Source organism: Manacus candei, unplaced genomic scaffold, assembly GCF_025592945.1.
Source record: "Manacus candei isolate 608988 ecotype Guabito, Panama unplaced genomic scaffold, ASM2559294v1 h1tg000095l, whole genome shotgun sequence".
Taxonomy (NCBI): domain Eukaryota; kingdom Metazoa; phylum Chordata; class Aves; order Passeriformes; family Pipridae; genus Manacus; species Manacus candei.
Window position 1 is genome coordinate 4,915,676 of NW_026138143.1, and position 27,115 is coordinate 4,942,790.

General features: G+C 35.3%; 1 protein-coding gene across 1 annotated transcript in view; it reads left to right on the forward strand.

Annotated features, from left to right (window-relative positions):
- The window catches only part of DPY19L1 (dpy-19 like C-mannosyltransferase 1), a 43,492-nt gene extending 16,632 nt beyond the window's left edge, over positions 1–26,860 (forward strand). The window contains exons 8-23 of the mRNA XM_051768433.1: positions 164–221; positions 3,599–3,690; positions 5,119–5,218; positions 6,525–6,602; positions 8,222–8,308; positions 9,768–9,827; positions 12,322–12,402; positions 13,133–13,234; positions 13,928–13,999; positions 15,444–15,493; positions 16,838–16,862; positions 18,450–18,569; positions 21,080–21,254; positions 22,018–22,117; positions 23,556–23,681; positions 25,274–26,860. Of these exons, the coding sequence (XP_051624393.1) occupies positions 164–221; positions 3,599–3,690; positions 5,119–5,218; positions 6,525–6,602; positions 8,222–8,308; positions 9,768–9,827; positions 12,322–12,402; positions 13,133–13,234; positions 13,928–13,999; positions 15,444–15,493; positions 16,838–16,862; positions 18,450–18,569; positions 21,080–21,254; positions 22,018–22,117; positions 23,556–23,681; positions 25,274–25,430 (1,483 nt within the window). The 3' untranslated portion in view covers positions 25,431–26,860. The remainder of the gene's footprint in view (positions 1–163; positions 222–3,598; positions 3,691–5,118; positions 5,219–6,524; positions 6,603–8,221; positions 8,309–9,767; positions 9,828–12,321; positions 12,403–13,132; positions 13,235–13,927; positions 14,000–15,443; positions 15,494–16,837; positions 16,863–18,449; positions 18,570–21,079; positions 21,255–22,017; positions 22,118–23,555; positions 23,682–25,273) is intronic.
- Positions 26,861–27,115: the final 255 nt, after the last annotated feature.

Genomic DNA, 27,115 nt, shown 5'->3' on the forward strand with positions numbered 1-27,115 from the left:
AACTAGTATTTTAATACTGTATGTAATTTGTTGATTGCCTTCCCTTGATGCTTCAAAGCATTCCTCTCTCCCCCCCCAATAAACTTACCTGTACACAAGTCCTGCTTCATGTTTCAACGTTGACCATTATATGTTGTACCTGTTTTTCTTATTCTTTTCACAGTGGGAGCCGTCTAGGAGGCCTTGTTACCGTGACATGTTTCTTTTTCAATCATGGAGAGGTAGGTCTCTCTCCCCCACCCCTTTTTTTTTTAATTATTATTGAAGTTTAAGCTAATTCTAATTTCATTAAATGTAGTGATGTTGCAGTACTATTAGGGAATGAATTTAAATAACTTTTAATTCAATTTAGATACACAAGTAAGACATTGAAAGCAAAATAGGCTCTGACTGGAAAATGTGTAGCACAGTTCAATGTGTCACCTTGGTGCTTAAAATAAAAAATCAGAAAGGATATATATTGTAAAGTGGTCCTGAGATTTAAATCTTAGTAGCACAAGTTTCAAAACATCGAAACACTCTATTTTTCTGCCCATTCCAGACATCACCAGGCTTCATGTACCGTATGAGTAACCTTCAGGAATGGTGAAAGTTTACTTTAAATTGGTATATATCTTACTGGAAATTCATGAATACAAAAAAAAAAAAGCACAGAGAAACCTCTGTAGTACTGATGTTTCGTTTTGGGTTGGGTTATTTTGTAGTGCTCATTTTATGCGTGAAAATGTATATAAATACAAATAATATAATATATGTAATATATATATATATATACATATTTACTTTACTTAAAATGCAGATGGAAAATAACTACCTTATAATTTAGTTAAGTGTTGAATTTATGACTTGTTTTCTTATTTATCTGAACTGACCATGATAGAGAACACTGAGTAGTAAGAATATGTAGTTGCACATAACAGAATTAAAGATGCTTCTATTCATAGTGAGCTTTGACAGTTTATTATAAAACAAAAATCTGTGGGATGAAATAGCTATTTTATTTTTAAGTTTCATTTGAAATGTTTTTGTCTAAATATCCCGCATTAAGAACTTTCACCCATGCCTGGTTGAGACCAGATAAACATTACAGAGTTGCTGAACTTTTTTTGGTGCTATAAAAGCATAAATACATTTGTGTGGATTTTTGTTCTTCTTAATGGCCTTCTGGAGTAAAATGACCAGGGAATACTCATAGAATAAACACTGTTTTGCCAAATCTGTGAAGGTGATAAGTGTTACTTCAGAAAGAAATGACCTGAAAAATGGTAACAATAATGAAAAGAAACGCTTATTTCATTATGGCACAAACAGTTCTCCTATGCATCAGAGACTGTAGGAGAGCTTGTTACTCTTAATGGATGACTTGACTTGGGGGGAAAAGAACAGATAATGCATGTATTTTGGAGAAGGGCATGAAATCAGATCTGCATATCTCTACACAGATGTAGTCTGGGCTTAGGCAGAGCTTAAGTAGGATGACCCTGATTCAGGCTCAGTTGTATGGATTTCTGGAAAACAATAAGAATGACTTGCAGAGGGTGCAATGTTCGATCTCAGCTGGCTCTTTGTGTTTGTACTGTAGCTGATAAAATAATTCAGGAGTTGTTGGATATTGTTGTGTATATAATTATGGTAGTATATGTAGTTACATGTACGTAGGTGGTCTTGCTTCACTGTGCGAATACATGTGAATCACAGACTGTGGATGTGCATCTGTGCACACGTGTAGCTCTTCTATATGCCTCTGATTATGAGCAAATCACCTTGTATGTGGTTCAACAGTACGTACAGTCGAGCTAGACCAGTTGCTAAAAATTTGCTTTCCTCTTTGGGAAGGATAGGACTGAGCTGCATGAGTAAACCTGATCTGTAAGTCTTGGTATCTCAGCTCTAATGCTATGTAAAAGTAGGTATTTAAAAATGCCTTCTGGCTTTGAGGTAATGATCCTCAGGCTGTATGTTTTTATTTGTGCTGTGCTTGTGCTACTCTGTTTTAATGATTTCAAGCTTAGTCAAATCTGATACATTTATACCTGCGGCAGAGTTGGTTTACAGCCTTGATAAATCATCCAGAGATGATTGAGTTTAGCATCACATTTCAAATATAGAAAAACAGCATGGCCCGTGTTAGTCAATCTACTTTTAAGATAATGCTTCCTTTTTATGGTTCTATATTATAGTTGGCTCATCATTTCTTTCCTCTTTTATCTCTTCCAGTATTGAAAGATTTGGTAAATCAAATATTGCTGTCATCTTGAAAAATATTCAAAATGACTTCACTGCTTTAGAATAATCATGATTATATTTATTGCTTATAAAATAAAATTAACCAATCACATCTGTGCAGTCAGCTGAGGACAACACATTAGTATATATATTTATGAAAGCTTTATTTTAATGGTAATTGGTGTAGCTTTTGCAAAGAGTTCTTCTAGATGGCAAGAACTGTTATTAATGTGATGGTTTCTGTACTTTGCATTTATTTAACACTACTTCTATGCATTTTTTTTACACTAATAATTTAATGTGTTTGTGAAATAGCAAAACAATAAGCGAGGAATCATACAATGTTGATTCTAGTGACTTTAGTAAAACAGTATTTGAGAAGCAGTTTTAAGATGATAGGAAGCAAAGGAGAAGGAACATTCTTGCATCAACATCCTCCAGGGTTTTCACAGATTTATTGTGGTCCATGTTAAGATGAATTCCATTTTTTTCTGTAGTTGTAAAGAACCTACTTCTAATTTGTAGTGCAAATCTATTCATAGCCATTTTGAACCTATTTTTTGTATGTCAAAGTTGTCCTTTAAAGTTGTAATTTTTTTTTCTTGATGGTCAGTGCCATCTGCAAGCACTTTATAAAGAGCTGAATATAAACAATGACAGTTGTAGCTGAGCCATTTGCCATGAGACCCATTATTTATTTGCCATTCATCCCATTAGGAAATTATTGAAAAAGCTATTCAGTTGACTTCATTGTATTATGCTTTGCTTTATTAGTTTTAAAGAGTGAAATATATGAGTTAGTATAAACTCTGTATGAGCTTAATTTCTTGTGTTCAGTTTTGCTGACCTGGTTTGGAGGGCAGTTTCAGATTTTATACTTTATGTACTGTTGCTAGTAGAAATGTGAAATGTTTATAACCTAGAGAACTCTAGCTTATGAAGACTATGTTGGTTTATCCTTCAGATCCTCTCCCCCACACACTTTCTCCTTCTAAGTGTGGCAAGTCACTGTCTAAGTTTGAGAATGGTTTTAGTTACCTGAAGGAGTTGATACTTTCGGCAGAAGCAGGGACAAGCAGCTGCTGTCCTGGCTTTTTTCTTGTCTGTTCTGTAGCTGCCACATTTAATTTTGGAAAAGGAATGATCTATTTTAGTTAAAGAGTGCATCATAGGCCTCAAGTTGGGAAGCTGCTTCCTTTCCCTCCTCTTTTCTGCTTCCTGGCTTGTTTTTTATAACTTTGTGTCTAAATCGCTTGTAAATTGATTTTTGCTTTATTAAAGTATCTATAGTTATTAATGCTGAAATACAAGTGCATGGAATTATGGAAATGTATCAGTGAATGTTATCATCCAACCCAGTTCTTATTTTTAGTGCACTCGCGTCATGTGGACTCCACCTCTTCGTGAAAGTTTCTCATACCCGTTCCTTGTGCTGCAGATGTTGCTTTTGACCTATATTCTCAGGTACCTTTCAATTTGTACTTGGCTCTTTACAATGCTTTAAAAAAATTGAATGTCACAGGACATTTATTTAAATGCATTTATCTAAATATTTAAGTGCCTCTGTGTGCTGTAGCAATGTTATCATTAACATAGAAACTTTCCTGTGGCTGTTACATTGCAGACGCTGCACCAGTAGAACTGCAGTCATATTACTCACTTATTAAAAGGAAAAACTTTGCAACTTGAAGACATGATTAACATAAAAATCAGAATTACTGTGTTGGCAAATACGTATCTAAAGTAAAAATCAGAATTTTTGGTTGATGTCCCTTCCTTCCCATGAGAAACAAGCTGATACTTCATCATTTGGTTTTGTCCCTCTTGGAGAGTGGTATGTTGGTTGCACTTAGAATAAGCCTATGCTTTGCAACAGAGGATGCTATAGGCACCCGTAAGCTAGTATGTTCTTGCAATTTTCTATGACTAATTAACTAGTCTAATTAACTAGTTCAGTGATTTAGAGCAGTCTAATTACATTAATGCAGGGATGCTCTTGAGTTCATTAGCCCTGCTTTTCTGTGATTGTTTCTGGCTTGCTACATGATTGCGTTACTGTCTTGCCTCTGTTTTGGAAAATAAGCATGATTGTTCGTATGTAAGGGCTTTTCCACCAACTCCATTGCATCAGATTTGCAATGTATTTATTATTTAGCTGAACTTAGTATTTATAACAAGAGATTTTCCTTTATTAGGTCATACTGCTTTGTAGTTACTGATGTCTAAAGCAAAAATATTACATGCTTGTCACTTATTTGTGTTTTTATGCCAGGAAAAGATACGTACTGTCTAGAATTTAGGGAAATTTGAAACATAACATGTTTCTGAATTGAACTTGAAGCTAACACAGGATTAAATATTTTAAATAACACTTATTTCAGGACATTGAGAATGGGCTTGTTTCAGTTATAGATGAGTTTCACGTATTTGTCATTATCTCCTTCCCTGAAACATCACTCAGGATTTCTAGCAGAAAGTAAATATGGAAGAAGTGTATAAGTTAAATCACTTTCAAATGCAGACTGTTCTGAGAATAGTCGTGATTCCAGCTGAAGTGGAAGTGGTTGTGACCTGACTGTAGAGTTGTAACAAGAAGGTGAACTGCTTGCAAACAACACTTTGGCTTGCTGCATAGCAGGAGGAGACTTGTTTGGTAATCAGTGACTCATCAAATAGTTAAGAAACGTTAAGCATCAGAACTGTTGTCATGGAAACTCAAGAAAAAAAGGATAATAAATTTACTTGAGCAATGTTATTTGTAGTTGATCAATATTGTTAGCTAACTCCCAAGGTAACTGTGTTTTTATTGCATTTCCTATTGTGCTTTTCAATTATTTGCAAACACCTGTGTAATTGTACTTACTGATGCCTATTCTGTCTGTTTTTCCCAAGGATTCCGAATATTAATACAGGAAGCTTGATTGCACTGTGTGTTTCTAATATCTTTTTCATGCTTCCCTGGCAGTTTGCTCAGTTTGTTCTTCTAACTCAGGTAAGCCCATATTTACCTCTAAGGAGCCTCTTTGTCTAATCTGGGCAAATTAACTGCTTTGTATAGGCAACTACTGAATTCACAACTATACCAGTGCTTTCCTTTTAGCCAGATTTCACTCTTGTTCTCAGGAAAGATTCTCACCGTTTATCACATCAGTATTTTTCTAGTCTTAAGTTTGATAGTTGACCACTTACACCACTCAGTGTTCTCTTTCCAGGACTAAAAAATTTACTTTTCCCTTAAAAAGAGCCTCCAGACTGAGATCAGTACATAAGAACAAGAAAAAAAAATGTATTTTGAAGTACAAAAATAAAAAAAAAAGGCATTGATCTTGCATCTCTTAAGGCTGGTCTTAATTTTTAAATGAAGCAGTGTTTGCATGGCATGTAATATCTGGCATGATTTCGCATGATTTCCTATTTAATTTTGATGAGTCTGTGAGTGGTGCTGTAATCTTACTGTCTGAGATTTTAGACAGTTGAGGCAACTTTAGTTAGTGTTGAAATACAGCAAATGCTAATGTGAGCAGTAAGATACTGTCATACAGCACACCTTCTTAGTGTTTGAGTCAATTGAAATGTAGCCTGTTGACTGAAATCCATCCATGTCTCCATACCTTTTCACTTGTCTGTCCTACTTGAAGCAGATGTTGGTTAGTCTGAATTGATAACTTTGAACTATCAATATATGCTGTGGTATGCAAGTGTTCTAACTGCAGAAGAGGAAGCCAGTAAATTCTGTAAAATACTGTGAGAAACTCGTCACTATAACTTGTTTAAGATGCTGGGCCTGAAATTTGAAATTACAGGTTCACTTCATAATTTCATTAATTTCCCATGTGACTTTTAACAAGCGACCTTATCAATGAATCAACCAGTCTTATTTTCCTCAGCAACAAATTGGGGATGTTTCCATATTTTGCTGAAAAGTTAAATAATCCTAATGAATTATTCTTTAAGGTTTTTAGACTGATTTGGAGGGGGGTTTAATTTTTTTATTTTGTTTTGTATCTAAGGGTGAAAGGTAATTCTTTACTACTGTATTTTGGTGACTTGCATTTTTTATAAAGCTGAATACTTATTTCTTAAATATCTAACTATATTTGATATTTGTTATTCAGAGCACCACAATAGGTTTTTTGATAGAAATGATTATGAAATGCCTAAGTACTGACTTAGCAGAAAAATAGGAAGAAAAGTTAATGATTGTTTGAATAATCTCTTTTTTTGCATGAATGTATATTCTACTGGAAAGAGTACACCAGTACAAATTGTTTTAACTTCTCTTTCACTTTTCATTCTAGATAGCTTCGTTATTTGCGGTGTGTATTATGGGTTATATTGACTCCAACAAATTACAGAAGATACTAAATGCTCATATGGTAATACTTTTTTAAAAAATCTTTAATCTCCTTAAACATGTCAAAGCATCAAAAGAGACCATTTGTCTGACATGTTTTCCTTAGCTGCACAATGGTTTTCCTTAGCTGCATTAATGAGGCAGAGTGGGCCTGGATTTGAACTAAGATTGGGTTTTGAAAACTAGTGCAGTCTTGACCATGTAAAGATCTTGTGGTTTAACTGTTTGGAGAGTTATCTAGAAAGGAGAACAAGAAAATAAACTATTAACCTGAAGAGCAATTTTTTTTTTTCCAAACTTGTGAGAAAGTCAAGAAAGAAAGGGGTAATTAAAAGATGTGTAAGTTTCTGCGTAATATCTGATTTTTAACTTTTAAAGTTAAGATAATTGTCAAGTTTTGCTACTAGGAATTTTGCTCTTTGAAGTGAGATTGAAGTTTTAAATATAAAGGAAGATGTGAACAACTTTTTAAAGAAATATGATTGTCTTTAAAAATATTTTTTTGCTAAAATTGGGCTATGCTAACTCAATGGACAAAAAGAGAATATTTACCTCAGGAAAGAAACTAAATTGTATTTCATATGTTTTCAAACATTTTTTGAAATACTCTAAATGGTAAACTAAAGGCAGTAATAAGTTCTGTGCAAGTCACTTCTCATATAAACCTGGGACACTAAATACTTCTTTCCAGTCAGATTTACAAGGGAAAATTTGCAAAAAAGCATATTTCTTAAGAAGTTCTTTGACAGTAGCAACATGAAATACTTTAGCTTTTTGGCTTATGTCAATAGCTTTATGGGTGCTAAAGTGGCATAAATAGCCTATTTTCAGATAGATAAACAATCATGTTATATTACAGAGAAAGCTGAATGAGTCTGGGTAAACTACCAGTCTCTGTTTTGTGGCGTTTTCAATTTTTGCTGCCCCCTCTCATCTGTGGAAAATGAAAGTGTGAGGAAGAGAGTAGAAAAGTGTGCAAATAACTGCGTTATTTTTCTTTATTCCTGTGCGTAAAAGACAGAGCTTGCTCATTGATTTTGCTCTCCAGGTTCGAAAATGTAATTCAGATTGCTTTCTATCAAAATGAAAGCACAGTAGGAGATCAGGATGGTGGATAAAAGTTTTATTTCAACCTTGATTTCAAACTCATATAGTTAGGTGCATATGTCAAACAGTCAGAGTTCTACTTCCTTGACTTTGGGGATGATTGTATTTTAAATATATGCTTGTCAATTAGGAAGAAAGAATGCGACATTTTATTCAGCTTTTTTGTGTTTGTCCGGAATTCTGAAAGGTAACAGACAGGATGGAGAACTAAGACAACAATTTGAAAAAAAAAGAAAAATGTTTTTAGAAATAACTTCAGAAATGTAACTGTTGTATCACATAAAACGAATTACTCCTATGATCAGATCTTTTTGTCCTTAAGCACTTTAAAAATGTAAATTAACACAATAATATACTTGACTTACTGTTGCCATTAAGTCTTATAGTCACTGCTTTCAGAATGAATCTGCAAACTTGAGTATCAAGCTCTTATTTGCTGTGAAGCAGGTGGTTTTCAATTTAAAACTGTTGACAGAACAGGTAATTCTTACCTTTTCTATTTTAAATTTAATTATTTTTGTTTTCTTCTTTCAGGTATCTCTTTTAGTGTGTTTTATTCTGATGTTCGGTAATTCAATGTTACTGACATCATATTATGCTGCATCTTTAGTAGTTATCTCGGTAAGTTGTTTAGGAAAAAAAACATGACATGCTAAGACTGTAACGCTGTACTGCTATATATGTATTGATGTAAAATGTGAAACTGCTGCATTACCAGACATGAGAAATCTTTCACATGAGAGACAGAATTAGACCATGAAGATATCTAATGAATGGGTAAATACTAATTTTAAAAAGGATGGATTTGCACCAAACCCCTCTTCATAAGAGAAATTCAGTTAAGGCTCAGTTCACCTATTTTTATAGTGCTCTTCTTTTTATAAAAATATAAAATTTTACCAGGTTTGTATTTTTAACCAGAGTAATTGTAAAATAAGAGGAATTGTAAAGGAAGAGTTTCACTTAAATGCTTCTTTATTAATAGTGAACCCGCTAATGCAGAACAACTGACTAAAACATATATAACAGTGGTTTAAGACTATTTGAAACTACTGAATCATACTGCCACGTTAGTGATATTTTTCACTGAAGACCTGTCATCTTGTTGTTCATTGTCTTAATTTTTCCTTAAATAGGAAAAAAACCCACGATCTCTTTCAGTTTCATATAGTTTCTCTGAAGGTATTTATGTACTTAGGAAATAGGACTGTGTGAACAGATCTAGTTTGGCTTACTACAAATCATCTAAATTTCTGATTATTTTTGTCTCTTTTTTGTTTGTTTGTTTATATTTTGTCCGTCACCAAAAGAGTGATAATTTCTCACTTATGCTAACAATAAACTGCCTTGGCTTACATATTTGCTGTCATATAGTTTGCTTGTTATAAATCCATTCTAGTTTCTTGTAGCAGCTTTTGTAATTATATAGTAAGTACAGGTTGAGTTCCTTGCCTGTTTTCTGCTTTGAGAAAAGTATTTATTGTTTCCATGGTGTTTGGGTGCTTATAGTGGCCTCAGTCTCACATATGGACTGGATTTGTGGAAGCTTTTAATTGCATTGTTCATCAAATTAGCTTAAAATGAATCTTCCTTGTGTCATAAATAGAGGAACATAATGTGAAACAGAAAAATATGAGTAACTCCTACCACTCTCCATATTCTGATGCCTTACTTGAAAATTGTTTGTATTAGGCTCCCAGTAATTTATTTATTGCTTCAGATGTCTCTTGTCATTCACAAAGCAGACATAATTCAGTTTCCCATTGGCTTTGACTTAAAGATGCTTAGAACTGTATAATACAGAATCTCCTTACTTGTTAAGGAAAAAAGTAATCTTCCATTAATTGTATATAAACTGCAGTAAGAGTTTTTATGCTGGTGTGTTTTGCTAGTGCAGGGTGAATTCATACTGCTACATATTCATTTGTCTTTGAGGTTGTATTAATAATGGAAGGTCTTTTAATAAGTACCTGTTTGTTGCAATAGGCTTACCAAACAAAACAAAAAAAGCCTCATTCAGGGTACTAAAATGTCTTATTGTTACTATATTACCTGAAAATGTGCATTCATTTTTTATTAGAGAATTCTTGTTTGGAGTCCAAAAATCTTGAAAAGCCGCAGAAGGGAAGTCTATGTCTGGGTAAGGAATTTCATATATTTTGAATTTTAGAGAAAAACTAAGACTTTTCTTTGGTTTAGTGAAATACAGAAATAACTTAGTTTTTAATCATGGAAAATCAAGGAATATATCGTAACTACTGTCTTTAATAGATTGGTCATGTTCTCAGCAATTAATCCTAAAAGGGCAGAAGCATACATTTCTGTCAGAAAACTGAAATAGCCTTTGAATGACAACACATTTAATTTTAAATTAAAAACTTAACATGTTTACAAAACCTAAGATCTGTATGGAAACCCCTTTAAAATAAAGGTCAATTTAGAAAAGGCAAATGAAAGCCTAACAGTCCTTGCAGAAATGGAGATTAAGATACAGCTTTAGATGTTCACTAAAATGTGTCCTATATAATTTTTAAAACATGTTTTTATAATGACAGCAAACATCTTAAAATTACATAAGAAAGCACGTTGGAATAAAAGACTGTAGGGTGTGTGGGTGGCGTTTGAGGGCAGTAGAAGTCATTTCCAAACAGGGGACACTCCTAAAACTGTTATGAATAAAATACAACCCTGTAGAAAACATGAGAAGTGACTTGCTGCTTAAGACATAACATCAATGTGTAAAAACATCTGAAATGGGAGCCTACCTAGACTATGATTGACTTAAGACAGGCATTCTTATTAAATGAAGGATAACTTGTTAGGAAACCTGGATGGAATTTGTACAATTAGAATTAGAATAGAAAGGAATTAAAATATTTATAGCAAACTGCAATTCATGTATACATGCCTGCCAATGTAGTTGACTGTGGTACCAAGAAAAATCAGTAGAGACATATCCCATGTCAGCTTTTTAAAAAGGAGATCCAAGGCATTTGTGCAATGGTAGACTAATAAATCTGTTTTGTCTAAAAGAATAAAAACATGTGCAGTGATGAAGTTGTTAAGCTGTATGTACGTGCAGCATAATGAAAGAGATCCAATACAGCCTCTGTGGAAGGAAGTCATGCCTCGCAAATGTGTTTGACTTCTCTGAAGGATGTAGTTAAGGGTGTGTGGGTGAATGCAATGCATTTGGATTTCAGAAACCTTTTGGAGAAGTTATCTAACTGGAACTATAAAAGAAATTAAACTCATGGGATAAAGTGTGAATGTTAGAAGGTAAGAAACAAAGGGTGGGATTAAATGGTTAAGTTTTCAAAGGAGGACCACCACTGTAAATGTGTATATAAAATAATTGATGCAAATAAGGTCTTGCCACTCAGCAGAGAAATCTTGGTATTTTTATGGAAAGTTCTCTGAATACATCAATTCATTACTGAACAGGCATCAAAAAGGAAAATACGTGATGGAAGTCACGGAGAAGGAACTATAGTGAAAGCATAATTATTTCTTTTATTTTGGAAATTCACATGTAACATCATACATATTGCATGCAGTCTCAGGCAATGTGTCTTAGTTTAAAAAAAAAAATTAACAAACTAGAATGCCTTCCCCCAAGATCTACTACCATCAGATTTAAGTAGAGTATGAAGATAATTATTAACGTAGATTCACTAAATAGCTGAGATTTTAAAATAGGTTAGAATTCTACATCTTGTAAAATAAAGGTAAATATTACAAAGCCAGTGAATAGAAGTACGATATAATTATAGTTTTTTTTTTAGTGCCCCTGATGCTAGTAGCAATAAGCTTATAAGGAAGAGAAAAGTTACTATGGAAGCAAAAAAAAAAAAAAATAGAGGCATTCAGAAAAGGATTAGGATACCTCCTAGGTTTCTTAGCAGCCATTAAATGAGATGATTGAATGCAACCCATCATCACATAAAAACCCTGGTCTGGTTACATAAGGGCAAAGATCAGTTTGTATTTTGTTGAATTCTCTCTGAAAGCATCTGCTGTGAGTCCCAAATACAAGATACTGAGACAGGTTTTCCTATTCAGTTGATCCAGTTTTATAAAGAATTAAATAGATTAAGCGTCACTGCCAAGAATTTAATCTTTCTGCCACAGGGATAAACTTGATACGTAACTAAAAGTAATAACTGTACATATTTTGTTCATATTTCCTTCAAGTTCTAACTTGAGATTATCTTTACATGGTGCTATAAATCAGCTAATTCCTCCAAAGATTTGAACCAGAGTAGCACAACCTGAGAATATGAAATGGCTCTTGTTGAATAATAATCCTTACACACTGGTGTATGCAAAACAGATGGAACTGGCAGCCCCTGTTTAAAGTTAACTTTGGTGCCTCCTCTGTGATAATGTTGTATGCAGCTGTAGTGTAAATCAGCTGCACAAAATTATTTCAACTGTAACAGAAAATACAGAAACTTTAAACACCTCAGTGTACTGAAATCTGGCAGGTGTCATTGGTTAGAAATTACTGTACTTATGGGTGATAACATAGGAGAATTTGTAAGTAGTAGCTAAATTTAATAAGCCTTTTAAAAAATAAAAGATTTCTTTAAAAGTTCAAGAAATGTTTATTTCATTCCAAATGCATTTTTAAGGTTATTGAAGGATGTGCCTGGTTATTTGGGACAGTCACCTTGAAATACCTGACTTCTTTTGTGCTTGGAGTAGCCGATGATGTAAGTTCTCTTATTGGAGTATCTGGTTGGTGTCTTCCAAAACTTTTATAATTCTTAGTATTTTGAGTTTGACATATTATTGATAAACTTCCATGAAATTCCAATATTTGTTTTGCAGAAATGGGAGAGAGATTGTATATTTGCTTTCCCTTTCATTATGTGTTATCACTTTGAGATGTTATTACCAAAGTTTGTGAAAAGACAAATGTCTTTACTTTTGAGTTAGTAAATATTCCGCATTTGTTTTTAAATGTGGATTTATAGACCTTTGTTTATTTTGTATATCTTCTACCTACACCTTTTGTTTACTCAGTTTCTTAGCTCACTCTTCTCTGAAGCTAATTTTTAGGACAGTTTTGAAATGATTGTTGTAACAAGGTTGTCTTGCTTTACTTCAGCCGATTTGTTCTGTTGTTAAAAACTTGTCTGCAGATGTCTATCAAGAGGTAAAAGATGGGAAGCTCATATTTTAAAATATGACTGTATAAAACTATACGCTTCCTGAATCCAATCACAATGATAATACCTCTTTTTCTGCTTTTTATTTGACACCATTTAATCTGTATTACAGTCAAAGATGTCATTTAATACACTGGAAGTAGATTTTTACAACTCTTATAACAATATTGTAAATGCATAAACTTCTGTTCTAATTTACATTTAAACTACTTTGCTGTGGAAAACAGGACAGTTTTTGCTTACTACAGTTTGCATTTTTTTCCTGTATCAGGCTCATATAGGAAATATATTGAAATCTAAATTTATTGGCTACAAGGATTTTGATACATTAATGTATACCTGTGCTGCCGAGTTTGACTTCATGGAAAAAGAGGTAATTTGGTCAAAATATATGATTATGGAAAGGGGAGCTTCTTGTTTTATCTTTGTTTGTAACTTAAAACATCTAAGAACTATCACCTCCTACTGCCATCATAAGTTCAAGGGCGTACTTGTGAAAAGAGAAATTAATGAGCTAAAGCTAAATTTAACTGCTTTTATTGCATTTAATTGAACTAAAAACACTGTTTTGATTTTGGATCTAAGAAATATGCTTGCTTGAATGAAAGAAGTCCTTGCTCAGGGATAAATGAAAGGTTACAGATCTGCAAACTTAAGAGTTTCTGTGGCTCTCAGTAACTGGTTTTGAGTATATGGAAAATATACAGAGAGCTGCAAAGGCCTTATGTCGTAGATTTAGACTACAGAACAGCACTGAAACTTCATAATATGGCATTAGCAGATGTTTTTTAGTTCATCAGTATCTAGGTATGCATTTAGAATGTTTTTAGATTACTCAACCCGTAGTACTCAAATTCAGATGAGATACAATCTACTTCTAGGCTTTGAGTGGCTTGCCAAAGAATTAGAAATAATGTAGTGATGACCCCAGTGTTACGATTGCTGGGTAGAGTTTACATTTACGTTTTACTCAAGGAAAAACTCTTTATATTATTTCCTTTTAAATGACCACTGAAATAATTATAGATTAATGGAAAGCAATTAATGCAGTTAATTTCCATTTTAGACTCCAGTAAGATACACAAAGACTCTCCTATTGCCAGTTGTCCTGGTGGTTTTTGGGGTAATCATCAAAAGGGTAAGTGATTAATGTAGTGAATCACCTCTACCTGGAATTTAGTTTTCAGCTTTTGTAAAGAGATGACTATTTATTTTGAGGTGGGAAGAAGTTAGTGTGGTGGGTTAACCTTGGCTGGCTGCTAGGTGCCCGCTAAGCCATTCTCCCCTTCCCTGTACTCATTATGACAAGGGGAAAGAAGAGTTGAAAAATCTCATGGGTCAAGATAAATGTAGGGGGATCGCTCTCTGATTTCCCGTCATGAGCAAAACAGACTTGAATTGAGGAAGATCAATTTATTGGAGATGAAAAATAGAGTAGGATTATGAGAAACAAAAGCAAAACTAAAGACACCTTCCCCTCATTGCCTGGCTTAATGGGTCCCTTCCATAGGCTGCAGGTCTTTTAAGAACTGGCCTATCATAGGTCCTTTCCATGGGGCACAGTCTTCAGGAACAGACTGCTCTAGCGTGGATCCCCCACAGGTTGCAGCTCCTGCCAGAAAACCTGCTCTTTTGTCAGCTCTTCTCCATGAGCTGCAACTCCTGCTAGGAATTTGCTCCCTTGTGGGTTCTCCATGAATTTCAGCATCCTTCAGGGCATGTCCAACTGCTCTGGCATGGAGTTCTCCACAGGCTGCAGGTGAATATTGCTCCACTGTAGTCCTTCATGGGCTGTAGGGGGAAGAAACCTGCATCACCATGGTCTTCTCCAGAGCTGCAAGGGAATCTTGTGGCACCTACAGCATCTCTTCTCCCTCCTTCACTGACCTCAGTGGCTTCAGGGTTGTTTCTCTCCCATTTTTCTCACTGCCCTCTCTTAAACCTGCTGCACAGTTACCTTTTCTTAAACATGTCATCAGTAGAGGCCCCACCAGTGTCACTGATGGGTTCAGCTTTGACCAGTGATAAGATCTGGTTTGAAGCTCTCTGGAAGTGGCTCTGTCTAACATGGGGGCAGCCCCCGGTCTCTTTTCACAGAAGCTGCCCCTGCAGGCCCCCTGCTACCAAACCTTGCCACGTAAACCCAGTACAGTTAGATAAAATACAGGTTTTCAAAAACATTTACTTCAAATTCTTTGTTCTCTATATGAAGATTTTTGCAAAGGTTCAGTCCTGAGTCAATGGTAAGATTTGCTCTGATGTTGAGTGCCAAAAATATTTCTGTCACCTAGCTGATGAATACTATAACTGGAGTTTATAACTGGTTTTGTAAGTTTGATTATGTATAATTTGCATAAAAACAACTTACAGTTTACACAGGAACAGATGGGATAACTGCTAACTGCCTGGCTAATTAAACATCCTCAAAAAGAAGTTTTAGCTAAAACATTGCATGTCTTTTATCTTAGCATTTTCTCAAAATGAGATTACCAAGGTGTGGTTTAATTTAGCAAATGTTGAAAATGCTTTGGAATGCTTTTGAAAGTTTATTCATATTTTTTGTTCGCTCATGTTTTCTTCAGGCAATTAAATCTATTATGTGGTCCTTATCTCAGACAGGCCAATATGAAAGGTAAGTATTGCCGCCTTTTTTAATGTAAAACTGAATTTTCTGTGGAAAGTTCATTTGATTTGCTATATGCTACATAATTCAGAATTCTACATTATGTTGGTCCTTTTCGAAGGATGAGTTATATATAGTCCAGTAACTGAGTGGCTTGGATGTACTATATGTGGTATTTTTATATGGTATCTAAACCTAAGGTTAGCTGCTGAACTCGTTTTAGACATGTTAACCTATTTAAGCCTAGATTTTTTATTTAATAATTTACTTTTCTGCTCTGTTCCTAAACCAATATTTATATATATTTTTGCTTTTTTACTATAAATAGTGAATGCAAATTCTTTTCTCTCCATTATTTTTTCCCAGGTTATAAAGATACATGAGTTTAATCCTTAGGAAGGGATCCCAACTGTATTAATTTTATTATCTGAATATCTAATACATACTCTACCTATCAGAGCTGTTTGACATCACTTGTTGATGCCGTGCTAAAGAGAAATCAGTTTGTCCAATTGAGTGTCATCATTTCCCTGGCATGTCTTTCTGCTCCCCGTTTTTTTGTAAAATACCATTAATCATTTCAGTGATCTCTGCTATCTGTAGTCTACTGGACATTACCAAAATGTCAACAGATGTGAGCAGGATTCAGCATCCTATCTTCACAGATGTTTTTGGAGAACAAGAAGTGTACAAGATTTTGACTCTTTTTCTGTTGACAATCCAAGATCAATATATGTAGTGCCTGACTGACTCTTCTTTTGGTACCAGTGTTCTGCTTCTTCTCAGTGGTGCCCAGTGACAGGACAAGGAGTAATGGCTGTAAATGAAAACACAAGTTTCACCTCAGTTGAGGAAGAACTTCTTTCTTTTGAGGGTGGCAGAGTACTGGAACAGGCTGCCCAGGGAGGGCATGAAGTCTCCATCTCTGGAGACATTCAAAACCCACCTGGACACAATCCTGTGTCGCCTGCTTGAGGTGACTGTGCCTTGGCAGGGGCGTTGGATTGGGTGATCTCCAGAGGTCCCTTCAAACCCTAACAATTCTGTGATTTTTTTTTTTTTTATATTACTGAAATTTTATTTTCTAAATAAGCTGTTCTATAATTAATGGAATTAAAAAAACATACTAAAATTAATATTCATATTTCCAAATAGATACAGGGATTGAGGAAGATAGTTACTGATTTGCAGTATATTTAAAACTTTCACAGAGTGAAAAAAAATTCTGTGCAGACACTGACTCATGCTTACTGGATTAGTTGTGTTGTCTAATGCCACTATGATGATTTGAAATAAAACCAATGCTTCTGTAATACATAAATAATGTGGGGTTTGGATTTTCTTTTTTTTCAGAGAAGAACGTTTTAACCATGGTGAGGTAAGATTCTTTTTCTACATAATTTTTTTACTTGTACGTTAATGCAAATACTCAGTATTGAAATGCAGGTTGTAATGCTGTGATGCTGATAGACATGCTTTATTTGAAGCTAAGTAATTCACACCTTTTATTCACTCATCTTAAATTACATCTGTTATGTCACCAGAATAATTCTGGAATGTTGAACAAAAAAATATACTGGCTCATGGGGGTGACTGCAAGAGAGGAGTCTTGACCTTTTGCTGTAGCAGTACAAAAAGACACTGAAATTAGTCTGCATCTTCAGTTTTCTCCATATAGACTGAGAAGGAGATTGCTTCCTTTGCTGGGCTTTGACATGATAGATAATGTTAAAATTCTGTTTTGAAACATGCCATAATGAATATAATACTACACATGGTTCTTTTTAGTAAAGTTATGCAAAATAATGTCCTGTGTCCTGCTCTGGAGCCCTCAGCACAGGAAAAAATGGACCTGTCAGAGGAGGTCCACAAAAACAATCAGGGATGGAACAGCTCTTCTATGAAGACAGGCTGAGAGAGTTGGAGTTGTTCAGTGTGGAGAAGACTCGACTCCAGGGAGACCTTATTGGGGCCTTTCAGTGCTTAAAGGGGACCTATAAGAAAGATGGGAACAAACTTTTTAGCAGGACCTACTGTGATAGGACAAGGGATAATGACTTAACACTGAAATCAAGTAGATTTCAACTAGGTATAAGGAAGAAGTTTCTTACAAAGAGAGTGGTGAAACATTGGAACAGGTGGCCCAGAGAGCTGATAAATGTCTGTCAAGTTGCCTTAGGGGAATTTTAGATTGGATATTAGGAAAAATTTCTTCACCATAAGGGTTGTCAAGCACTGGAGCAGGCTGCCCAGGGAAGGAGTTGAGTCACCATCCCTGGAGGTATTTAAAGACATGTCGATGTGACACTGAGAGACATAGCTTAGTGATGGACTTGGTAGTGTTAGATTAATGGGTGGACTTTTTCCTAGAGATCTTTTCCAACCTAAATGATTCTGTGATAAGCAATCACTTAGATAAAAGCACTGATTGAAAAAATGCCTCTATGATTTACCACAGCACTTCGACAGGAAACATAGATTCAATGTCAGTAGTGGTGAGTGATATCTGATGCTTTTTAACATTTTCTGAGAATATTGGAGAAAGCTGCCTGTGACTGTGTGATTATCAAGGATGATTTTATTCTCTACTTTCATTCCATACTTGGGTATTCTGGACATTAAACAGCAAGGTCTCTTGACTTCTCTAAAGAGGTTATACAAGAAATTTTACATATGCCTGTTGTTTAAGGATTTTTTTTAATAGCTAGCCATTTCTCTAGCTCCTTTTGATTTTATTGTTAATGTTTACCTTCCTGTTGTTTCATTCCTTAGCATACTAGATACACTTTAGAAAAAAGATAAGAGAAAGTCATTATTACTATCTGAAATATGAAGATCTTTACTTTGATTTGTACTTTCAGACAAGCTCATAATTTGTATTGAAAATGAAGTTGCGTGTTTAAGACAGAAATGAAAAGTATGAAATATTATGCTCCTTTCTTGTGTTTTTTTTTTTTCCTTTCAGCTGGTATTCCATGCATTACAGCTGTTGGCATACAGTGTCCTAGCAATTTTAATCATGAGACTAAAACTGTTTTTGACACCACATCTATGTGTTATGGCTTCCTTGGTGTGTTCAAAGCAGGTAAGATCTCTTTTATCCTGTAGCTATCTCAGTACTTACAGTATTACAAAGATGTTTGTCCTAAAGCAGATTTCTCTGCATGTAATTGCTGAACCTGAGGGTAGCAGTTAAAAATAAAGCAGATTATATTGCCTGTCGAAAAAGAGTTCCATTCTCACTTCTTCCCAAATAAAGTAAATGCCATGTTTTATGCAACTTGTCCAATTGCATTAGTATATGAATTAACGTGCTGTGTATTCAGCTTGAACATAGGGAGACATATACTAGATTTTACTGCATTTACACACCTCTGTGCCATTGCAAGTTTTTATTGACCATTAATTTTATCTAGTGTTTGACTTTGTTTACACTGTGTTTTCACAGCTCTTCAGAGCTTATTGCCTTGCATATTTTTGTCTGTTATTTCTTTCTGGAAGTCTTGTTTGAAGTCTTGCACGTTGAAAACATTTCAGTCTTAAAAATCAAAGTCATATATCTAACTCGGATTTAATCTTTCTAGTTTGAAATCATCTATAACATAAAATGTTACTAGATTTTCAATCTATATTTAAATAGCTGTTTTAGAAGGCTTGCACTTGCAGCAAAAGTAGGGTAAGTAGTCTTTTGTCTGGGAAGTAGAGAGGGAGGCAAATAGAAAACTGTCTGAATGGCTGAGCCCAGAGAGGGGTGATCAGTGGTGCATGGTCTGCTTGAAGGCCAATAACTAGCAATTTACCCGAGGGGTCAGTGCTGCGTCCAGACTGTTCAGTGTCTTTGTTAATGGTCTGGATGATGGGACAGAGAGTACCCTCAGCAAGTTTGCTGATGATACAAAACTGGGGGGAATGGCTGGCTCTTTCAAGTGGTGGCCAGTGACGGGACGAGAGGCAGTGGGCACACAGTGAAACACAGGTGGTTGCCTCTAAACATCTGGGAACTTTTTCACTGTGAGGATGATTAGGCACTTGCTAAGTTAACATGTGCATGTTATTTACCTGTGTTAGACTTCTCTCCACAATACCATTCACCTTTCCAGGTATGACTGTATTAGTGTGGGTGCCTGATTTCACCAAGGCAGCATGTTTTTAGCAGTCATTTTGCAGAGTGATAAGAGCACAGTTTCAATATTCTGTGTTCATAAGATGATACCTGCAAATATTTGGTTCATCTACCAGTCAAGTTTAACAGTAGAAGCAGAGGCTACTTTAATCAGCTGTAATGTAATACATTAAACACATATTATTTCTGGAGGAAGGACTCTTCTTCTGGTACATTAGACATGCAGATGAGCAGCAGCATCATGCTTTAGAAACACTGAAGCACCTGCTGGCTTGTTCTCAGTAGTGAAGGAGAAGGCATGTACTCTGGAAAAGTCTGCTTGCAATCGGGACAAGTTTTTAGTTTTGGAAAGGAAGTGTGTTACGGACTGCCTGACAAGTCCTCACTCCGTGGTACGCACTTTCAACTCAGCTCAGCTCTGCTAAGAACGTGAGAACCGTTAATTCCAGGCAACCATGAAGTTCCAATTTGCTCTGCTACAAACATACTGCCTTTTGCGCCAGTGTAGAAATTTTCCAGGGGAAGAGGTGTGGTCAGAGAGCTGCTGTATCTTGCTGGTATAATCAACCCTTTGGGGATTATTACCAGCCAGTGCTTGATTACTGGGAAAATGAAAAAGTAGTGTAAATAATTACCTGTTTGGATTTTTAATGCACATGCAAACTGGGCTTCATATTTTTCAATCGGACCCTGACTTCAAGGAGAATTTTGTATGAATGAATGAATCCCAAAACAGTGGAGATACTCAAAAGCTGTCTGGACATGGACCTGGGCACCTGGCTCTGGGTGACCCTGCCTGAGCAGCAGGGCTGGATCTTCAGAGGTCTCTGTCACCCTCCACTCTGCAGTGATTTTTTAGAAAGTGTCTTAAAGGTGAATTAGGGTTGTATGATGAAGGCAGTTACTGTCTGTGAAACAGCTGATGCCTGTGTCAAACAACGGGAAGATGCGTTAATGAGACAGAATTATGCAAAGAGGAGAAAGCTATCCCATATTATGCCAACTGAACAAATGATTGTTTCCTAGAAAACTGAATTGTTTCCCTGCAGGTTCTTTAAGGGAAGGACAGTTCTTTATAATACTGGATGGGTTACACAGTATCAATCTGTTTAAGTGTTGTGCTCATCACTTTCTTCATGCCTGATTTGTTATTTGGCCTAGGTAGAAGTGCTTAGTGTTGGCCAACATCAAATCAGTCTGTACAGTTAAAATATAAAATGCTAAAAATTTGTCAAAACTTCTTCAAAAAGTAACTTTATTTAGCTACCCTCTTCTCCACAACTACATTTTAGGTATTAGAAACCTGTGATTAAAACCTTTTCTTCTCTAAGTTGAACAGAGATGAATAATTAAGCAGAGATGTTTCATACTGTAATATATATTAGGTTCCTCATAGAGAAATAAAAATGAATTGTTCTGCATACAACATTACAGAATTGTTGTCTAGGAATTAATCGATTCTTGCATTTCAGTTATTTGGATGGCTCTTCTATAAAATCCAGCCCAAAACGTTGGTCTTTGCTATTTTAGCATTGATGGCAATAGAGGGATCTGCAAACCTTCAAACTCAGTGGAACATCATGGGAGAATTTAGCAATTTGCCACAAGAAGAACTTTTGGAGTGGATAAAAGTCAATACCAGACAAGGTAAACTGTTTAATAGTGTAGGATGTTCCCCATTTACTGTGAGATCGAACCATAGAACTTGTCACGAATGATTGCATAGGTATTGCTACAGTTTGTGACTTTGCCTTGGGACAAGCCTAAAGCCAAGTCATATATACTTGTCTGTATAGAAGCTACTTCAAATGAGAAAAGCATTGAAAGCTTGCTTTGTTAGACTGCAGGCTACTGGTCTGGAGGTTCTAGCCAGTGATGTAGTATTTCAACAAAAACCTCTTTGCCAAGTCCAATTAAAATAAGTTTTTGCTTAAATGACACTGGTCCTCTATGTGGGTCCATGATCACCATTTTGCTAGAAGAGAATTAAAAACGTGTATGTGTTGTGGTTGCACCACTTCTTTTCCTAAAATAAGTAGAAGTGTCAGAAAACTGGCTGGAAACAAAGTAAAATACATTCAAGCCAAAGTGGACTGACATTTTATTGCCCATTTAACACTAGCATAAGAAGTGACAAAGTGAGTTGTCGTAATAACTATGTTATTCTACCCGTTCAAGAAAAATAAGATGCATTAAATCTTCATTCTTAGATGCTGAGTTATCTAATGGCTCATGTTGAATTCAAGGTTAAAAAGAAAACAGATTTTGTGCATCTCCTGTTCCTGCCGTGTCAGACCTTCTAAAAACTCTATGTTTTTTCTAGAGGATTACTGTTTAGATATTTGCACTGTTTCTCTACTTTTGCTGTTCGATTCTTCATGTCAAACATGCCTTTAATTGTGCATTTCAGATGCAGTGTTTGCTGGAGCAATGCCTACAATGGCAAGTGTTAAATTGTCTACACTGCGTCCTATTGTAAATCATCCTCACTATGAAGATGCAGGTTTAAGGTAAATTTTGCAGTTGAGGGTTTATTTGTGTTTGCTGTTAATTCTCTTAATGTTTGCAGTGTACTCTAGGAATGGCATCATGTTATATTGTAAAATTTGTTAAAACCCCATAGAACTTGGTTTGCTATTTTAGTCAGATTGAAAACTCACGCATTATTTCTTCAGGATTTATGTTCATCTGAAGGGATATACTGTAGGGATAGATATGGCTTCAAACTTATATAGAAAAAAAATTGCAATTAAATTGTGGAATTGAATTTAATGTGTACTCTTATGTCCTTTCTTCATTCTAGTTACTCCTGACATTGTAGACAGGTTTGATTTTTTTTTTTCTCAAGATAGCTAGTTTAGTTATTTCTGTTAACTCCCTGTGACTGGCTGTCATTTGTTTTGTGATCATTTGTTAATTATTGAAATACCAAGAGTAGTTGAAACTGAAATTTTATAATGGAATTACTAAGTTTTCTATTCTGTTATTTTCAAAATCAGGATATTTTGCTAAACGGAATTGATTTATCGGGAAAGGTCAAGAACTTTTTCTAATAAATACAATGTAGCATCATTTTTTGTTAATTTGGTAAAACTGGTTAAAAAACCCCAACACACAACAAGAAAACAGCAAGATAGAGAGGGATAAAAGAGAAAGGGCAGGGATTAATTTTATGTACCTTATGTCCTTAGTCCTCTGTTGGCATTAACTTGCTTTAACTTTTGGTCTGCCCTGAATTGGTCAGGCAGTTGGACTAGATGATTGATGTATGTCCCTTCCAATGGAAATATCCTATTTTATTCTAGCTACAAAAATACGGGACAGGGAATGTCTGGAGAAAATAAAGTACCGGCAGTACGGTATCAGAAAATGAATGTGAGTTAACAATGTCATGCTTTGCACATTCAAAGGAGGATATTACTGGGTGATAAAGAATGGCCTGGGCTGGAAGGGACCTTAAAGATCATCTAGTTCCAAAACAGGATCATGGTGTTCAAGTGCTGATTTTGCTTGATCAGCATAGGTGAACATCAGGTCTTGCACTCTGCATTTAGCAAAGTCTGAAAAAGGGCAGTGAGTGTGACCTTTTGCGGAGAGGCTCGGCGAATGATTCCTTCTGATCACCTACAGTCCAAGCAAGGTTGTTTCTGGCCTTCAGTATTATATAATGAATGCATTGCTTTGACATCTTCACACTTTCTGTTCACAGTAACCATGTCTCTTGTTACTAAGTTGTCTCCTGCTACAGAAAAATCAAAGGGCTATAAACATTGTGCTTGGAATCGTTAGATTTGTGAAGAAATAATCACATTTAAGCAAATAGTACTATTAATGTAAACTTTTTTTTAGCACAGTTATCTTGTGAAATAAAAGTCTCTCCAGTCTAAAGTTAAAGTTTACATTCTCATGCTAGATTGCTAGCTAACTTTTGTATTATTCTTTTTGAAGGGCCAGAACTAAAGTAGTGTATTCCATGTACAGTCGAAAACCTGCAAATGAAGTAAAAAGAGAATTGATGGAACTAGGAGTGAATTACTACATTCTTGAAGAGTCATTATGTGTAAGCAGAAAAAAGTGAGTAGTGTTCCTCTTTCTCACAAGAATGACACACCGCTCAAAAATGTAGTTTAAGATTCATACCAAGTGGTAGTTTTGAAATGTTGGTCTGTGCTTTGTTTATTAAAAGTATCAAAAATACATTTTTGTCCAGCATCTAGATACCTGGCCTGTATCAGGAACAGTGTGGCCAGCAGGACCAGGGAAGTGATTCTTCCCCTGTACTCAGCACTGATGAGGCCACACCTGGAGTGCTGTGTCCAGTTCTGGGCCCCTCAGTTCAGGAAGGATATTGAGGTGCTGGAGCAGGTCCAGAGAAGAGCAACGATGCTGGTGAAGGGACTCAAGCACAAGTCCTATGAGGAGAGGCTGAGGGAGCTGGTGCTGTTCAGCCTGGAGAAAAGGCTCAGGGGAGACCTCATCACTCTCTACAACTCCCTGAAAGGAGGTTGTAGCCAGGTGGGGGTTGGTCTCTTCTCCCAGGCAGCTGTCAGTAAGACAAGAGGGCGTGGTCTTAAGCTGTGCCAGGGGAGGTTTAGGTTGGATATTAGGGAGAAATTCTTTACAGAAAGGGTAATCAGACATTGGAATGGGCTGCCCAGTGAAGTGCTGGATTCTCCATCCCTGGGTCTGGCACTTAGTGCCATGGTCTAGAAACCACGGTGGTAGTGGATCAAGGGTTGGACTTGATGATCTCACAGGTCCTTTCCAACCCGGCTGATTCTATGATTCTGTGATAATTGGCTTTACTCATATTAACAACCTTGTGTTCTTGGTGTGCACCTGAAAAGCTGTGTTGTATGTGTGAAGAGATTCACTAAGGAAACAAGTCATTGTTCTGTAGTGGTAAGAACAGATGTGTGTGTATAATGAAAGCCTAGTATGAATAAAAGGTGCAGAGTAAAACATAGTTGGAGTACCAAAATATTATGACCACTAGTCACTAAAAATTTTGTCACATTTAAGCTGTCCTTCAGAAAGAGCTATGCTTTTTCCTTTTTCCCCCCCCTTGATTTCTCTTTTTGCCCTCCAGAACACAATTAGTTTGGATTTTTGATTTTATTTTATTTTCATTTAGAATAAAATTAAATGTATATGTTCTATTTCTTTGCTCTTATCTTTGTTAAAATTAGAAAATTTTCAGTAATTCTAACTTTGAAAGACAGGTGTCCAGGAAATATATGTTGGCTATGGTCCTTAATAAAAAGCAAGAAGTTACTTTTTTAAGGTGTTTTATTTCTTGAATTTTCTTTAGAAATGTTAGGAATGTGAATATCACCCCCCATTTTATAAGACTTAAGGGTCTCTGGTAATGTATATAGTATAATTTGTGTTGTTTTATATGCTTTCTGCTCCAAATTAATTATTTAATGATTACATAACGGCAAAAGCAGATCCATTTTACACATTCTCAATATTATTTTTAAATTACTACTATATTTACTGGTTTTGTAATCTGATAATGTCTAGTATAAAGACAAACTTTAAAAAATATATATGTCACAATCAAGTATTCATGGGGCACTATAAAACTGAGTTCAGCAAGCTAAATGTTCGGGGTTTTTTATGGCGTTTCTTCATTTCTCTTTTCATATTCGTGTGTTTTCTAGGCCTGGTTGCAGTATGCCTGAAATTTGGGATGTTGAAGATCCTGCCAATAGGGGAAAAATTCCTTTATGTACCCTTATGAGCAAGAATTCCAGGCCGTATTTCATCACAGTATTTGAAAATAGCAATTACAGAGTCTTGAAGATTCCAAAGGAATAACATTTCAATGCAATGAAGCATCGGTCTTTCAAATCTTTAAACTATTAACTATAAGAATTCTAAATCAGAAATACCTTTTCTACTAGACTTAAAATGGAAAAATGTGTATTTTATTTTTTACCATTTTAAGTGAATTCTGATTATAGAAATATCTTAAACCTAACAGTTTGAATTTCTATTTCAGGGTCAGTCCCTTGAGATTTGCTATGCAAATGATTATATGTTTGCACATTTTATTTAACACTGATCCAAAAAGAGTTAAAAGTAGCTATGGAAAAGTTTGTAGGCGGACTTGAAACTTCATTTTTTTTGGTGCATGTTCCTGGAATCCTATTGATATTAAAAAAGAAGACTAATAAGGGTAATATTTGCAGTAAGCAATAGTTTAGCTTCTCAGTGTCCAAGGGTTTTTAGCATTGTTATGCATTCACAATAAGCTGGCATAATATACATGAAATTTTTAAGGGAAAATGCTTTATTCAGGAAAAATCTGTCATAGCCTTAGAAAGATACTGAAATAAATCCTTCACTGCCTTAACTAGACCTTCAGCGCCTAACTTGATAAGAAATTACTTTCAAAATGTATTCCCTGTTTTATTTCCCCATATATTAGATCCTCCCTGGACTTTATCATCAGCATTAAAGAAAAATTAAGCCCCAGTTGTGATATGGGTGTAGTCAGTCGTGTGGGTGTAATTGCTTCAACATTATTAGACTGGTTCTGCAGTTTTTCTGTCATCTTGGTGTCACACCAATATTATAATTAGATAGAGAATTCACTTTCCAAGATACCCAGTGCAAGGACACCCTTTAGTCGTTTACCTGACCTGGTAGAATTTTTATATGTTTATTGCCATTGGGAAGTATCACAGTAATTGTGATTCTACAGTATAAGACTTCTCAAGTCTGATGTTTCGCTGTATATCATTCATGTTTTGGATTTGGTTTGACTTAGTTTTTTTTTTTTGTTCAGACATCAGTCTATTGATATGACTGATCTTTTTAGCCCTAATAGCATCTAGCAATTCTAGGTGCTATAGGGATACCATCCATCACGCCTATAACAGTATCAATTAAATGGGAACCTGTGATAAAGTAGTAGTATAACAACTGATCAGTATTGTAAAACTTCTTATTTTTTTAAAATCTGTTTTATTGAGAGGGTGAGGGAGAATGGCTGAAAATGCATTAGCTTTTTAACTTTTACAGAATAGCTTTTGGAAAAATTTCTATAAGGAAACTCATAAAGAAAGGGCTTTTGGAAAGTCACTTTTTAAAATGTTAATTGAATTCAAGGAAGCAGGAAAAAAAATCTTTATATAAACATTGTGACTAGTGTTTCGGCACAAAAAGGTACTGTATTTTTATGAAGTTTATGCCAACTGTTGACATGTACTTATGTGGTTAAATAAAAAAGAGAAAGATGGAAATTGTTCTCATGTTTCTGCTGGATGTTACACTTGTCTCTTATGTCCGTAAACTGAAGTTTAATACAGGTACCGCAGCAGATACGATTGAAGCTGAACCTTCAACTAAACCCAAACCCACACATCTCTTTCTAACCTCCTTTTTATTCAAAATATCAGTGCAGGAATATGTGAAAAGCACTGAGAAAATGTCAAATACTTATTTAGAAAGCAAAGTGAACTTGGAAGGCAGTTCAAAATTATTCCAGTTTTGTTCTA